General features: G+C 33.4%; 1 protein-coding gene across 2 annotated transcripts; it reads left to right on the top strand.

Annotated features, from left to right (window-relative positions):
• The first annotated feature begins 6,033 nt into the window (after window positions 1-6,033).
• LOC116339545 (rho GTPase-activating protein 21-like) lies at window positions 6,034-16,088 on the top strand. Of its 2 annotated transcripts, none has more exons than XM_031765484.1 (8): window positions 6,034-6,384; window positions 8,556-8,859; window positions 11,553-11,806; window positions 12,003-12,178; window positions 12,552-12,792; window positions 12,907-13,053; window positions 13,128-13,406; window positions 13,489-16,088. In XM_031765484.1, the coding sequence occupies exons 2-8, from the start codon at window positions 8,810-8,812 to the stop codon at window positions 15,213-15,215; spliced, it is 2,874 nt and encodes a 957-aa protein (XP_031621344.1). In that variant the 5' UTR covers window positions 6,034-6,384; window positions 8,556-8,809; the 3' UTR covers window positions 15,216-16,088. The 2 variants fall into 2 exon arrangements, with proteins under 2 accessions (XP_031621344.1, XP_031621346.1); XM_031765486.1 differs by lacking the exon at window positions 6,034-6,384 and adding an exon at window positions 7,341-7,678.
• The last annotated feature ends 172 nt before the right edge of the window (window positions 16,089-16,260 follow it).

Raw genomic sequence — 16,260 nt, 5'->3', positions numbered from 1 at the left:
AGCTAACAAGACAATTAATGAAATGTGGTCCGTCAGCTAGGATTGATTTTTGTAGTGAATTTAACAATGGAAGTGTTTTTATACCTATAACATCTATTGTTGTCGCCTCATTTCAGCGCCTGGCGTTAGCCGCCCGTCCTGATTCAGCCGGCTAAAAATATCTCAATACAATATCTACTCAAAACGGCTTAAAATCAATAGAGAAAATAGTCGAAATAAAACGAACGAGATGTAAATGAATGTATGTCTCTTTCTCCTCTATTTACTATTTGTACATAGACTCAGATAGATTTTATTGTCGTTATTAGAATAAATAAAGATGATAAATCAATTCAAAAGCGTCAGAAAGGCAGCCCAAGCGAATTTTAATTCAATAATTATATTATTCTATTCAAATGATGAAGATATATAAATATGTATGTAGGCAAACCATTCGTATCATTGCTATTATCGAATATTAAATGTTTTAATAAAGAAACAATGTAATATCTGTGCAACAAAAGAAAACCAACAACAATTTTCAAATGCACATTTATACAGTACTCAAATATTTGTGCAAGAAATTAATTGCAACTGCAATAGCAGCGAGAATATTTCAGCAACAAAAACCAATGGAACACACCAATTGAATGGGCTTTTGTCACAAGCTAATAAAATTGTGTAAAATATTTCAAATTGTTCGTTTATAATCGAAAAATCACATAGACGCCGTGTTTGTTGCTGCATTTTTTAAATCAAATTTATACGCATACCAAGCGATATTGTGTTAACAGCATATGTCCATTTTGCTATGGCTAATTAAAATGAATACCCAAAAACAATATACACAACACATATAGATATTATCAATGCATTGCAAACACATACTTATATACTTATTTGTTAAATTTTGAACACAAAAAAAATTGAAAACCAACTAAACTAAATGCATTATAGCATATTTATCAAAAATAATGTTTCTGTTTATAAATAGGTTTTATGAATCTAATATAATATAATTATTGCCAATAAAACAGTCATAATTTTATTTTTAATTGAAAAATAATGCGTTTTTCTTTCTATCTTTATTTCTTGGTTTTTGGAATTTTAATCTTTAATTTTTCAGTTTTAGTATGTGCAAAAATTATGTGTCACCAAAAGCGTTTTATGGCCGGTCGTATTGCATCAAATTGAGGCTAAGTCGTCATAAAGTTTTGTAGGTGCCATTTATTTATTGTTTGGCAATATTTGAATGCGACTGGCATTTAAAGAGGTTTTGGATGCACAAACCTACTTTGTGCATCATAATTTTTTTCTTCTCTTCTACTTCTTCTGCGTACATATTTGTTAGGTGAGTATTTTAACGCATAATTTCAATGTGCATTGAATCTGGGTGCGTAGCATGTTGTGAATGGTGATGATGATGATGCATCTAACAAATGAGCAAAATAAATTCTAAAGCACACCTCACGTTCATTGCAAAAAAAAAAAAAAAAATCCTGGAGAATGCGTTTGGCGAATGATTTGTGTGTTTCCCATTCATTCGTAATGTGTGATTCTACAATTCTACATTTCACACCCGTTTCTACTTTTTTATATCTTTATTTCGTTGAAAATTGTATTCTGTGTGTCACTGCAGTCAACAGTTCCATATTTATTTTTTCTCAGTTTTACTGCTTACCAGTTTTCTAATGCACACACATATTCCATCTTGAATCTTTTCCCTTTTGAATACAGATTCTCGTTCGCATTTGGAATGAAGAAATATTTTCCAATTTGAACAAAGATCACAGCGATTTTTTTCCTTCTCTCTTTTATTTGAAATGAATTTTATGGCATGCGCAATATTATTTTTATTTTGCCTTTCTTTCCGCATTGAGAAACAATTTTGTAAATCGAATCTGTGCATTTGGTCGTTAAATGCAACAGTGGCCATAATATAACAATTGTGTCGATAATGGACGTACAGCAAAAGACAATTGCTACCAAAGAAGCGTAAAAACTCCGAGTGGAAAAAAGAAACATAAAGAACAAGCAAAAAAAAGAACAAAACAAATATCTATCGAATGTTTATTGTGTGTGATTTGGGCGGTTGACCCATTTTCCATATCACACACACACATACATGACCAAATGGTCGGAAAGCAATATTATGTACGTGCGGTGCTAACAGCATTTGTTCTTAATTCGGTAATTCAACAAATTGGTGTGAATTACAAGTCTCTCTCTCTGTGTGTCTTTACTGGTACCGATGACCATTTGCAACATTTACACATGGTCGCATGTAAATACGGAACACGAACTACGAATAAAACTAGTTTGACCATTTCTGGTTAACAGTTCTTTCTAATGTGCTTTTTTTAGTCTTACTTCTTCTTTTTCGTTTTCTTTTCAATCGCAATGAAATGCGCAAAGAAATAGACTGAACTTTAAAGCGATACAAAGCACAAAAGCAATCAGCCATTGGTGTGCGGTTATTGTGTTGACGATTAATAAAAATGACTACATAATTGCATTTGCTCATTGAATGAAGAAAAGAAAAACCGAGAACTGAATTGTTTTCTCTCAATTCCACTGTTTTTAATGACTTAATTGACCCGAAAACAGAGATACCACTATCTGTTTAAAATTAATATTCGAAAAACGTTTATCGACGAATTCGAAACCAATTAAAGTTGGTTCATCGAAATTGATATATATTATTCGAAACGGTTTATTAGGAGATTCATCGGTTTTGTTTTCTTTGTCGATTAAATGGAAAACGTTTATCTGAATATCTGCAATCTTGGCAACCAAAACTCTTCAATCAATCGAAAGTAAAATTGCACTTCTGTGTTATTTTCAGAGAATTCATTGTACTTTTTTGTGGCTACCGCTACATGGCATTGTTTTAAGCACAAGTTTCTTTTATTCTTCGCCGATTCAATCTAAAGTTCGTATAAAGATTTTTTGTTTCGCTTGCGAAACTGTGTACTGATGCATGTGGTTCCAGCATGATTGTAAACAGAGGGAACAAAACAAACACAAACAAAACTATTTCAATAAAATGAAGAGCATGTGTGTTGTGGATTTTTGGTAGATGTTTTTTTTTTTCGTATGGAACCAAATGAATATTTGACCGGAGGTAAAATGTTATTTTCTTCCTGCAATCCGTACATTTCTTTGATACTTTAGCACATCTACGAGATAATCATCACTTTGTAAACGGTTTTTGAAACGCAAGATGATGAGCAATTGTTCTTCTTACTGAATGTTCTCCCTCATGCCCCATTCTACCTTGAGGAAAGTGTGTATGTGTGTGCAAACCATAAAACCGAAAGAGTGCATAAACTGATATGAAATCTTTTAAACGAAATAACACTTTGAATGTTGTAGATTCATGGCATTTTGGTGAATTTCATTTACCCGCAAAACACGTTCTACCGAATGCGTTTCTGTAAACGAGCCGAACAATTTATTTGCACTTTACGAAGAGTTAGTGCTTGAAATAAATTTGTAACTTTTTCCTAGTTTGTTCAACAGAACACGTAAGAGAGTAAAGTTAATGCGCTTTCATGGTAAATAAATCAAATATCTGCAGAGTGTTCTGTGCTTGCTCTTGACCGAACATTGGTACGAGCATTGAAAGAAAGTAACGAAAATAAATGCGATACATTAAAAACAGATTGAACTTTTTGTTGTTGTTGAAGAATGGGTTTGAATGTGTGTAATTCGTCTTAAAATGTGTAGATCTTAAATCATATAAACGCCATTTCGACATTTAAAGTTGCATGCATGCAAAAACTTTCTTTCTTTATAGTGAAAATTAAACCAGTTCTCATCATCCATTTTTTTCTGCATGATATGATAAGATTTGGTACAAGGTCAATTTATTGCATATCGTATTTCGGCATACCAACACCATTCTCTCATTGTTTTTATATTTATCATCCACAATCTGATGGTTTTAAATTTGAAAGATATATATATATATATATATAAAGCGTTTGGTTCGGCAAATAGCAACTCAAGAATATGGCATTATCGTTGAAAATAAGAGACTTATTTGCTTTCGGCAAACGTATATTTACGATTCATATCTGTCTAAGCAAATATTTGTAAAACATAATGCTTAAGGTGGCATCCAGTCAAACCAAAATTCGAAGGCTGCTCAAATGAAACGATATCATGATTGAACTATCACAGAATTGTTGTTGGCAAAAAACGTATGACTTGTACATGTTAAAGTGTCTCTTGGATAATTCATTGATATTAACGTAAAAAAAAAACAATGTGTGATTTAACACGTCTAATGAACAATTACAATGCACATGCAATTCGGTTTCATGTACGTTTTCCGATTTTATAAGAGATATCGACGAATACAATGAATCGGAGAAAATGAACGAAATTGCATATATTTAGGCGATTTTGTTCAACAATCAAGTGGAGCAACTCGTAAAATCGAATTTACACAATCAAGAGTGGATGAAAGTGAAAGTTGGATTTTCAATGATGAGCTCAAAGTAAGTTGGTTCGATCATCGAAGTTTATTTCGAACAATCATGTTTCTGTTTCATGGTTTGAGAATTTTTTTTTTCGTTGATTTTCTTATTTGAAACATCTGCTATTCCAGTAGTAATTTTAACGAAGAAAAAAACTTATTGCCAATTAATAATTTTCAATTAACTCGCAACTTGAAGATATTATAGAATGTTCTCCTCCTATTTATGGTTCAAATAAACAGTGTAATTTAATATACAAAATATTCCAAAACATAATTAAAACTTTGTTAGTTTATGGAATTTCTCCCATTGATTCATAAGCGATAACATATAAATATATCTTGAGAGAGAATAAAATTGAGAAATTCTTCTAATGAGATTCAGTACAGTTTATGTTTTCATCAAAGAATTATTAGGAATATGTGATGTAAATCCAAAGCGATTTATCCAAAGATGAAGAGTTAATACTTTGTGATAAATTGAAGATTTCAGACTGTGGCAGCAAACAACAAATTATTACGCTAGTAGTGTAAACACATAGAAAGCTTAATAAATAAAGAAGATGATGTGTTAATATCCTGGTCATAAATTTCGGCTACAACTTCTGAGAAAAGCCATCAATTTCCATTGATTATTCCTCATCAGAACAAAATTCAAAGAATATAAGCTGCTCTATTGCTCATCAAATAAATTTACGCATGCATAGTTAATAAATAGTTGATTGGAAAATATGTTTGTCGATGGAAATATTGTGAATAAAATATGCATTTTACACATACAAAAATTTGCCACATTGTTCAGTCAACAATGTATGCATCGGTTTTGAATATATTATTATCAAACAAATTAAATTTCAACTTTTAAATTGTTTATTCGATGTAATATTTTCATGAGCCCGTAACACAGCAACAATGTTTCATTTGAATTAATCCATTGTGTGCATTGAAACACATTAAAAATGACGGCACAACAATGTAATGTGGTCCATACTTTAATTTATCTTGTGATGGTACAGCTCAAAACAAAACATTGGGTCAAGAGATCAAGTTCGTAAATTTAAGATATGCGTGAGTCTTTATGTAAACCACTTATCGGTGTGCATGCTTTTAAGTTTGTCTACATTTGAATGAGCGGCGATAAAATGTTTCCTATTTATATGTTGATAACGGCTTACTTTCATTCATCTTTATCGTCGTATTTTTGACTTTGGAATTTGGAGTATGTTTATGTATCGCATCGCATCGCTGCGATTGTTGAAATGGGCGAATGTGAACGCGTCATAATGTATTACAATGCGAATACCAATGCAGAGAGAGAATGAAACTAATACAAAAACAGGGTCCGTGTAAGCGTGTGTATTATTTGACGTTTTATTCACGGGCTTTTCCAATGTGTTGTGAATTCTCTCATTGCCTCTCAAATACAACGATAAACAAATGAGTGTAGTTTTGCTGTCAGACCAATCGAATGTTATATGTATTGGTGGATAATATTACGTTTCATGACATCAGTGTGTGATTCTGTGTGCTGTGTGTATAGTGAGAAAGAGAATTCGACTGAAGAGGTGTACAGAAGGCAAAGACAAGACAGAAAAAATATTGAAGGCACAGTAGAAAAAAAGTAACAACAACGACAACGACGACGACAACAGCAACCACACAATGAATTGTTGTGTGTCATTTTTCTAAAGACGTCCAGAGCAAAAAAAAAAAGATACGAAAAACAGAAAAATCATTGCGAGTGCAAAAATTTTATTTCAAAAACATTAATTTTTCTCGTTCATAATTTGTGGCTGATAAATTGAAAATTGTTTTTTTGTAATTGATTGTCATTACGTGGATAAATTTTTCAACAGTAGTTTCAATAGAAACGCGCAAAAGACAACAAAAACTACATATATACACAAATTCAATATACAAGTGTAAGTGGATGTTGTGTGTACTGAAGAAAACGATTTGTTGTGCTCAAGTATTGTATTATATGTAATATTATTGTGTGTAATTTCCTTGGCTGCTTGATTGAATCCGAAAGTGATAATCATTGTGGATACTTGATGTGTCGTGCTTTTTTTCCCTTCTCGATGCATAAAAAAACACAATAAATTAGCAATACGAGAGTGTGTCTTTTAGCACGGATATGTGACGGTGACGCATTTTCATATATATATAAATTTGTGCAGTTGTGCACTAAAAGTCAATAATATAACGAGCGTATAGTTCAAGATGATTTAGATTGTATAACATTTGTGGCCGATCTCGAATACATAACATACATACAATTGACGGAAAAGACGAGACACCAATCGATCACACAATTTGTAAATGGAAAAATACGATAGAGCGAGAGCGAGACAAAACCGAAGTGAAATTACGTTAGTCGTGTGTGTATATATGTACACCGTAAATAATACATAGTTTATCGACGAAACAGAGAAAAATATTGAAAAAAAGGCAACTAAACTAGCGAATGCAGAGAGAGACCAGATAAAAAAGTGAACGCACAAAAAAAAGATGAAACAATAAAAAAAGAGATATAGACGTAAAAAATAGCAACAATTATTACGCGCGCACTGCCGCGATGATCTCATACAACATCTGTAATGGTGACTAAGCTCCGACACATCGCAAACATTTATGGCAAAAGTGAAACACCAAATAGCAACCACCGCGACAGACATACATTTTCACATTGATGCATCCACGAAGCGAAAAAAAACACATTTTTTGAATTGAAATTCATCGAATAACTTTTAGTATTATTACCTCTTCATCCGTATATATCATACATTTATTGTTATCACAATTTGATTGGGTTCGTTACCACAATTCGCAGTGTGTGTTCAATATAGAAAAAAAAAAACGCAGCACAAAGGCCGAATATTTAAAAGGAAAATCATAAAAACAAAATATATTAAATATCAAAGAAAAGAAAAGGGGAAAAAGCAACAACAATAATCAACTGAAGATGAAAAAAGAGTAAAGCCAATCATCTCACACTCTCATCAAATAATAACAACAACAGCAAAAAAAAAAAAACACATTCATACGCATATTAATAAGAAGAAGAAGTGAAACAATTTAACAGAGAGCGCGACCGTCCGATCGACGACCGTAGTAGCAAAAGTTAACTCTTTATAAATCGCATTGAATTTAATACGAACCGTAATCATTTTCTGTCAAATGCACTGATTAAATTGGCCAATAAAACTATAATAGGTACGATGGCAAAAATTAAAAAGCGAAAATAATATGCAAATAAGTAGAAAATTGGCTAGGAAGAGGCTGTCATTTGAATCGTTTGCATTTTGAAACTGGCACAAACTCTTCAAATCGTCATTGTGAACTCAATTATTTACTCGAGCGTTATACGGGCATGAAAATAAATGTAATGAAAACAAAAATTGAAATCAACAACGATATCAATTTTCAAGCACTTCAACAACACACAACCACAAGTACTGAATGAGTAATGTAATATCGGTTTGGGTTTGTTTTTTTTTTCTATTTTGATAAACGTGTGCAAATAAAATCAACTGAGAATTGAACAAAACTCGTTGTGTGTTGCAGTCATGTTTATCACTTCGTAAATCAATAAATTGCCATTTATGAATCGTTGTAATCGGCCATTTATTCGCTCTGTGTTCAATGGAATTATCCATGAAATAACAAAATAAGCACGTTTGCCAGAATTCACGTAGTTCAGTTGCAATTTATCCTCCTAAATTGAACATTTCATGAATGACAATGACACAAAATCTAATCGACATTTTTTCGAGCTCTGTCGTCAACTTCACTGCCAATGCGGGCAAAAGTTCAGATCAAGGTTATTGATGGAAATGTGAATGAAAGAAAGAGCGAGTGATAGAGAGAGAGGGAGGGCGAAACAAAAATCAATAACACAGCAAGAATGTTGATATTCTCAGAGATAAAGTCTATTGATAGAGCAAAACAAATCGTTTTCGTTATGTCCATTTTTTTTTCTTCTCGTGAAACCAAAATAAATGCGAAATATTGACAAAAATCCCAATAATCATTTCATCTCCGATGTGCGTTGATATTAAAAGCTTTTCTTTTTCCTTTCAATTTCCTACAGATGCCATCGCATGTACTTAATCAAATCGGAAATAAAATCGGAAGCAATTTTTGTGGGAATCGATTTTTTGAAGCGTTAAATTCGAATGAACTTCCTAGCGCTGAACGAATTTTGAAGAAACACAGAGAAATAAACAACATAAAAGAAAATAACGTATTTACGCCAAATTTTGCGCCGTCATAGAGATTGAAATAGATAAAAAAAAGAAGAAGACACGACCGAGACAGAGAGAAACAACACAGTAGACCGCCAAAATGAAGAAGCAATTCCATAAAATCAAAATAGCAGCTGAAAATTTTTCAAGGTAAGCATAAAAATGATTGAGGCACACGCACCAAAATCACGCATGCCATGCGTATGGCATATGAATTTGGATGTGTGTGTGTGTGTTTGTTTGGCCTACAGGTTATTTGGGCTTTTCTAACTACCAACTGTGCGTCATAGTCATACCGTCAGTTCGGGATTGTTTGTATAATTTTTTTTTTCGTTTTAAATATGTTTACACATCATAGAAATGCGACTATAAATACACAAAAAACATATGTATTTAGAAAGAAAATGTATAGACAACACAATGAAAATCATATTGAACGAAATGCACGATGTGTGAAACATGAGCACGAACGAATAGAAAAACAAATCAGAGAGCGGCGTATTTGTGGAGAGTATTAGTCAGAAGTGTGTTTTTTGCTACAATAAAACCGAAGGTTACGCAGTACTGATACTTTTGTTAATATACATACCATTTTTTTTGTTATTCGGTCATTCGGACTTCGCGTTCGTTATTTGTATTATGTTTTCATGTGTGTGTGCGTCGTTGTGTATCACCACATTTATTGAGCAATTTTTGTGATCATACAAAGTAATTAACGTATGCATGCAGGTACGCTCTCTATTCGTAATTATGTTTGCTCTTATTTTTTTGGGGCTGCTCTCATTTGTTACGCTTTTCGAGCGCGCAAGCAATGTTTTTTTAATTCTAACGTTAACAAAAGCTCCAAATCACTCGTTGAAACCTGAATTAATCTCACATATTCATCATATCATACAGTTCATTTAATATGTACACACATACATATTGTACATAGATAGACATGTTTTGGCTTTGCGTGGAAAGTGTAATAATGTGACACGAATGTATACATCGTACCGAAGAGATTAATTAACGTGCTTAAAATCCATACACACAAATGGAATAAAAATCGACGATCAAATATAAACAATAATAATTTGCACAGCACTTTGATGTCATAAACAATAAAGTGAAGCTGATAACCGATTCGATTCGGACACGATTATTCCATGAAGGCGTATCGAACAAAGTAAATATGATTACATCAATGATGATGATTTAATGAAACGAAGAAGAGGAAAATCAAGAAATTCTCGTTGATTAAGCGCAACTCGAAACGATTACACATATCAACAATGTTTATGTTTATACTGTGTGTTGTCAAAGTGCTGGCGGCTTTGCATGAAATAGACCTTTTATTCCATTTATATTGTGTCAAATTGAACCTAAACCACATAAAAACGAATTACTTATTGCTGTGAGTTCCATTGTTTAGAATCTGCTTGTTTATTCGAAAAGAAAAGCATATGCGGGGTGTGTGGTGTATGCGCAGAACGGAGCGAAAATAACCTGAAGCGTGTGAGTGAAAAAAAAGAACTGAAACCAAATATTCTGGATGGATTTGTAGGCGTTTGCAATGATGCTTTTGTTTGGTCCAATATCAGCAACGTTTTTGTTTTTGAGTGCGTGTTTATATTTTCCATTTTACATTCGCCAAAGAATGCACAAACGAAATAATATACACACCGAAGAAGAAGAAAAAAAAAATTGCACGATGATTTGCTCTGGTTCCAACGTTGATAAAGAACTATGCACACAATTTCATCATCGCTATCATCATCATCAGAAGCAAGCGATATAGCGTGTTCGCCGTTTTTGTTTTATTTCATAAATTTTTTCTTTCTGCTTACGCTTTTGTTCGTGAGAGAGCAATAAAACTGATTCGATTTATTTGCCACTCTTGCTTGCGATGATTGAATCAAAAGCATTTTTTTTATATTACACGCCACACTTAACTGAATTTGGCTTTTGTTTAATTTTCCAACCGCACAAATAATCTCAATTTTTTTACCTATTACATTATATGCATACACGCACACACTTTGTATTATTATACAATAGCCCACACATTTGCGGCATCAACAACGGCAACAATTACATTTTTGTACACACTCTCATTCACGAGTCAGTCAATTGTGGATTTTGTACCACATTATTTTGTTTATATATCGCTACATCACACGATGATGTTGTGTCTCTAATCATCGCCACCACGACGAGATGTTGTCGATGACGAAGCAAGCATATTCATGAATGAGTGCATACATTGCGTGTATGCGTGCGTGTATGTGTTTATCTGCATGGGAGTCTGAGAGCGAGCTTCGCACGAGAAATGAATTTCCGCGAAATTTTCAACGGCTTCGCTAGCTCGCTCGTTCTTCTCTTTCGAATCAAATTCAATTGGCTGCTCGCCTGCCGGATAAGCGAAAGAGACAAAAAAAAAACACCAACAAACGGTATATTATTATGTTAATCCGCCCTTTATTAAGAATGCGTTATATTTAGCATATTAAACACGATACATCAAGTTTTTACTCGATGCATATTAATCATTGATCCGTTCAAGCTTGTTTGCTATTATTTTTGCGCTAAATGGTCGACAGAGCCAGCGGCATGTTGTGGCATAACCACAAACGCAAATACACAAACCGAAAAATGCGACCATCTATCTATATTTGCCGTTATAACGTTGATTAGGAAAGTTGCAAAAAATCGCTTAGCCGCTACAAATCTTGTGTTAATCATATCAAAACAATACCAATTAATTAGACATAACAAACGTTAATCGTTCGTCAAATGTTTTTAAAAATTTACAAAAGCACCGAAACTTATTCGTATCGATTGTTTTATAAAATCAATTGTAGACAAACGAAAACCGATAAAAACAGCGAAGAATTAGTGGCAGCCGATCGACATGTGGAAAAATATAAAGAGGTTTTGGAGAAAATTTGCCGAAAATTTGTTCAAAATCCAACAAGCAGCAGTACAAATGCAGCAGATCAAGATGCTCGTGACAAGCGATGTAAAAAAGTACACGAATACAAATTGGCACAATCAATGGAAGAATCGTTGAAAGATTTACCGGACGGTTTACTGCATGATGTACTAGAAAATTGTGGTGAGTCTGTTTTTCACATTCTTATTTTTGTATCTCTTTTTCGATTTGTGTGTGTGTGTGTGTGTGTGTGAAAGAGAGAGAGAGAGAGAGAGAGATGAAAAGATGAATTTCATTCAATTTGAATTGTATATTTTTGGGTGTGTTTTTTCATTTAAATAAAAACAAATCTTCTTTCATGTATTCTCTTATTGTGTAGCTAAATTGGAAAAGAATATTGCCGTTGAGATTGTAAACAATGAAATTAATGTGGAGAATGATGTTACCAAAAAATTGGCTATTATCTTGGAAAATCACATCGGTCGAATTCAGAAACAAAAACGCATTGTGACCAAATTAATGCAAGACAACGAATCGGCCAAGCACAAATGTCAGGTAAGCGAAAAACGTCAGTTATATTTACCAGTAGTGTGTTACCATTGTTATTGTTGCTGTTAACCGTTTCTCAATGGATCTCAATACAAGTGACCGTTACAATTGAAACAAAATGTATGTGTGTTTTATAAATTACAAGTTTTTTTTTCTCTCAACCGAAAACAGTACAAACAATCGATTCTGTTTATACCAAACAATATGAACCAATATAAACAATACCCAGTCACTGTTAGTAACACTCACTGTTACTCATGTCTGTCTGGTTGTGTCTGTTTTTTTTTTGTCTTCATTATTTTGATTAACTGTGATTTATTTTCTCTGATGTTTTTCTTCGTTTATTTTTTTTTTGCGCAATTTGCATTGACTTATTTAGGCGGCTGTTCGTGTGAACGATAGCACATCCAAAATTAATCAGCTACGCGAAGAGCAAGAAGAATGTGAAGCCAAACTGGAAAAGGAACGAGATATTTGGGCAGCAGAAATGTTTGAATTAATCGCCGAAGAAGATGTCATGGCAAATCATGTGATTAATTATATCAAATACCAGCAGCTTTACTATAAATCAGCGCTTGAAGAAATCGAAGATGTTATGAATCGTATTAATGGTCTCATCAGTAAGTTTTCTTTTTAAATTTGCAAAATATGGAATTGTTCATAAGTTTTAACGAAAAAAAAAGAAATTGAGGAACAGTGCAAACATTTCTAATAAAAAACCCGTTTCTTCACAGAGGGAAATAATCGTAAAGTGTTTAAAGTTCCACTCGAGGAACATTTAAATACCACCGAACGAACAATATCTTATGTGATTGAATTGTGTGTTTGTTGTCTGTTGGAAAAGGGGCTATTTGAGGAGGGATTACTGCGTGTTGGCTGTGGTATGTTACAATTAAGCACCATTTTCTTCCCATGAAATTTCAAGAAAATTATGTAAAATGTTTGTATTTTGTAGCTGGTTCAAAACTGCGTCGATTTCGTTCGGCATTGGATGCGAATTTGATAACAACACCATATCCAAACGAATATCAAGATGTTCATGTGATTGCAAGTGCATTAAAATCATATTTACGTGACCTGCCCGAGCCATTGCTCACATTCAATCTATACGATCAATTCATTGCCGCTTCACAACGTCCAACCGAAGAACAACGTAAAACGGCTATTCTAAATGCATTAAATATGTTGCCAAAGCCAAACTATCAAAACTTGCGATATTTAACCAAATTTTTAGGTAAGCATCAGTCTTTCATCATTTTCAAATCGGTTTGTCATATTTTTTGTAATTAATCAATTTCTATTTGATTTCGCAACAGAATTACTCTCCCAAAAGCATAAAACAAATAAGATGACACCGCAAAACATAGCGATTGTAATGTCACCGAATTTACTGTGGTCGCCCGAAACTGGTGATAGTGATTACGTATCTAAAGTGAATAGTACCGCTTCCGTGAATACGATCGTCGAGGCGCTAGTTTCAGATTGGACATATTACTTTGGCGATGATTTTGCAATCAGTGATTTTTACATAACAATAAGTCGCGATGAATTATTTCCACACAATGGTGGTTTTCCAGTTGATCGTGACTTCAGCACGGATAATATTATGACAAAATCATTAAATATTATGCCGAGCGTGAATAATCAGCAAAATCATCAATTAAATCAATCGCTTGGCAGTTCAAGTATCAATTCATATCAATCGCATTCCAGAAGCAGCAGTCACGACACTAGTCTGATATTAATTGATGAAATGAGCGGCAGTTCGGATTCGTTAACCAAACGTAGCCAGTCAAATAGTTCATTGTCTGATTCAAGTCCACCGCCACAAGGGAGCCCAAAGTTACCGATTCGTAGGAAGAATACGAAGAAAGTTGCTCCAACACCACCCGATAATCGTATACAACGTGCGGCCGAACACTATTCCAACACGAACAGTGGTTCGCATCAATCGTCATCGGCTGAAACAATGCACGCAATGAAAGAACGATTTTTAAATTCGTGTCCGCCAACATCACAAGACGATACGAAATTCAGTTCAAATCGATTTTTGCGCAACGAAACCAAAGCACAAACAAATACATCCACATTCAAACCACCGTCAACGCCGATTTCAATGAAACAATGTTCGAATAGTACGGAAAATCTATCAGCAACCAAACCAGATAAACCACCACGGCCAGCAATGCCATGCATTGATAGTCAAACACTTGTACGAAATGCATTCAAATCGAAAGGCCAAGGCAGCGAAAGGCATAGTCGACCGATTGCATTACCCAGAAATCTTTTAAATGTAGCTCGAAGTACCGAAAACCTATCGTCCATTTCACCATCAAAAACATCGCCCAGCGCCAATTCAAATGACTATAATGACATTGTACAATTGCGTGATCGAAGCAATGAAAATAATCGTAATGATAAGCCAGCAATCCCAGAAAGACCAACTTCTCTGATGAAATCGTCAAATCTTCGAGCCGCATTCGAGAAATTTGATTCACATCAATCGATTTTACCCGATAGTCCGGGTGGTATTAAGAAAACACAAAGTTTTCGCATGAGTTCGACACCTGTCGGAAATGCAATTGGCAGTATTACCGGTCGCAGTTTGACCACATTGGAACGGACACATATCTATAGTGTTGATAAAAAACAAATTGAAATCATTGATGTTGATCAACAAAGTAATGGTAGCCACAGTGAAAGCTCGTCCAACGGAAAGAATTCGTCGAGCGACAAAGAGAATGACAAAGATAAGGACAGCGATAATTCAGATAAATCAAACGATTCAAATGGTGAACTAAAATCAAATGAATCGCTCAACGATGGAAATTTATTATCAACGTCCACTGGAAACGCAATGTCAAGCAGCACAACAAATGACATTTCCACGGTAACACAATCACCCCGTTGTTTTGAGCCAAAAGTAATAAAACGACCTCAAATTCCAGCACCACCTCCGCCAATTGAATCAAATCAGAGCAACAACGAACCAACGCAAAATCGCAAATCAGATACCACGGCAGCTGATTTCACTAAATTATAAGGCGAAAAAATTATTAAGAAAAATTCTGTGAAAAAAAAACACTGAAATCGAGTGCAGCTCGCATTTACAAGAAATCTAATTTAAAAACACCAATCATTTTATAGTGAAATAGCTTTCCAACGTTTGGACACAACTCGATTGTGACTGAACGAGAATTATGCTAAAGAAAAATTAAATGCTTTTAGCTTTAAAACATTTCTTATACGTATTTTGTACGCGCTGAACGCAAACAAATATCAGAGCAAATTATTATCGTAAATATGAAAATGTATGAGGCATGATAAGTGCATCTTGTATTAATCGCAAATAGTGTTAAGGAATTTATTATTCACTAATTGAATTCATTTCATATCTCTTTTTTTCGTTTTATCGTTCCTCTTCTCTTTTGGCATTGAGAAGGCGCAAAAATTTATAATTTCTTTTGGCTTGTATGTTATATACTTTTTTTTTCTTTTATTAAGAGGTATTAATCGATTCGTGATATATGTACTGTACACACTGTATTTGATTTTATATTGGAATATTAAATATTCTTTTTTGTTGATAAATGTTAAAAACACAATTCCAACGACGGAAAGAAATGTGTCGATGTTTTACACTCTATATTTGAAGTTATCCACGATTTATATTATATACATGCTTTGTAGCGTAATTTAAAATTGAAAAAAAAAAATTGAATAGAAAATAAAAGCGATTAAACTCTTTTGGTTATAACAAAATATCAATATTCAAAATTGTAATTAACCAAAAATAAATAAATAAATTGTTCTTTAGACAAAAAATTCTAGGCAAAATTTACGGATATGTAATGGTTTAGTTAAATTATCAATCACTCTAAAATATCAAATCATATAAAGAATTTATTCTATCACAGCTGTTGTCTTGTGTTTTCACTCAAATCATGAATGAAACCATTTATTTTAATTTTTTATGTTGCGCAAATAAACATTGATGATTACAAGAAAAAACACACCGTTTTTCTCTTTTGCATTTGAATTCAGAATTTAATTACTTTTTTCAATTAAAAATTTTCTTATTCAAAAAA

This window comes from Contarinia nasturtii, unplaced genomic scaffold (assembly GCF_009176525.2).
Source record: "Contarinia nasturtii isolate CC-2019 unplaced genomic scaffold, AAFC_CNas_1.1 Cnas_scaffold_533, whole genome shotgun sequence".
NCBI lineage: Eukaryota > Metazoa > Arthropoda > Insecta > Diptera > Cecidomyiidae > Contarinia > Contarinia nasturtii.
This window is presented reverse-complemented; position numbering and strand designations above follow the sequence as displayed.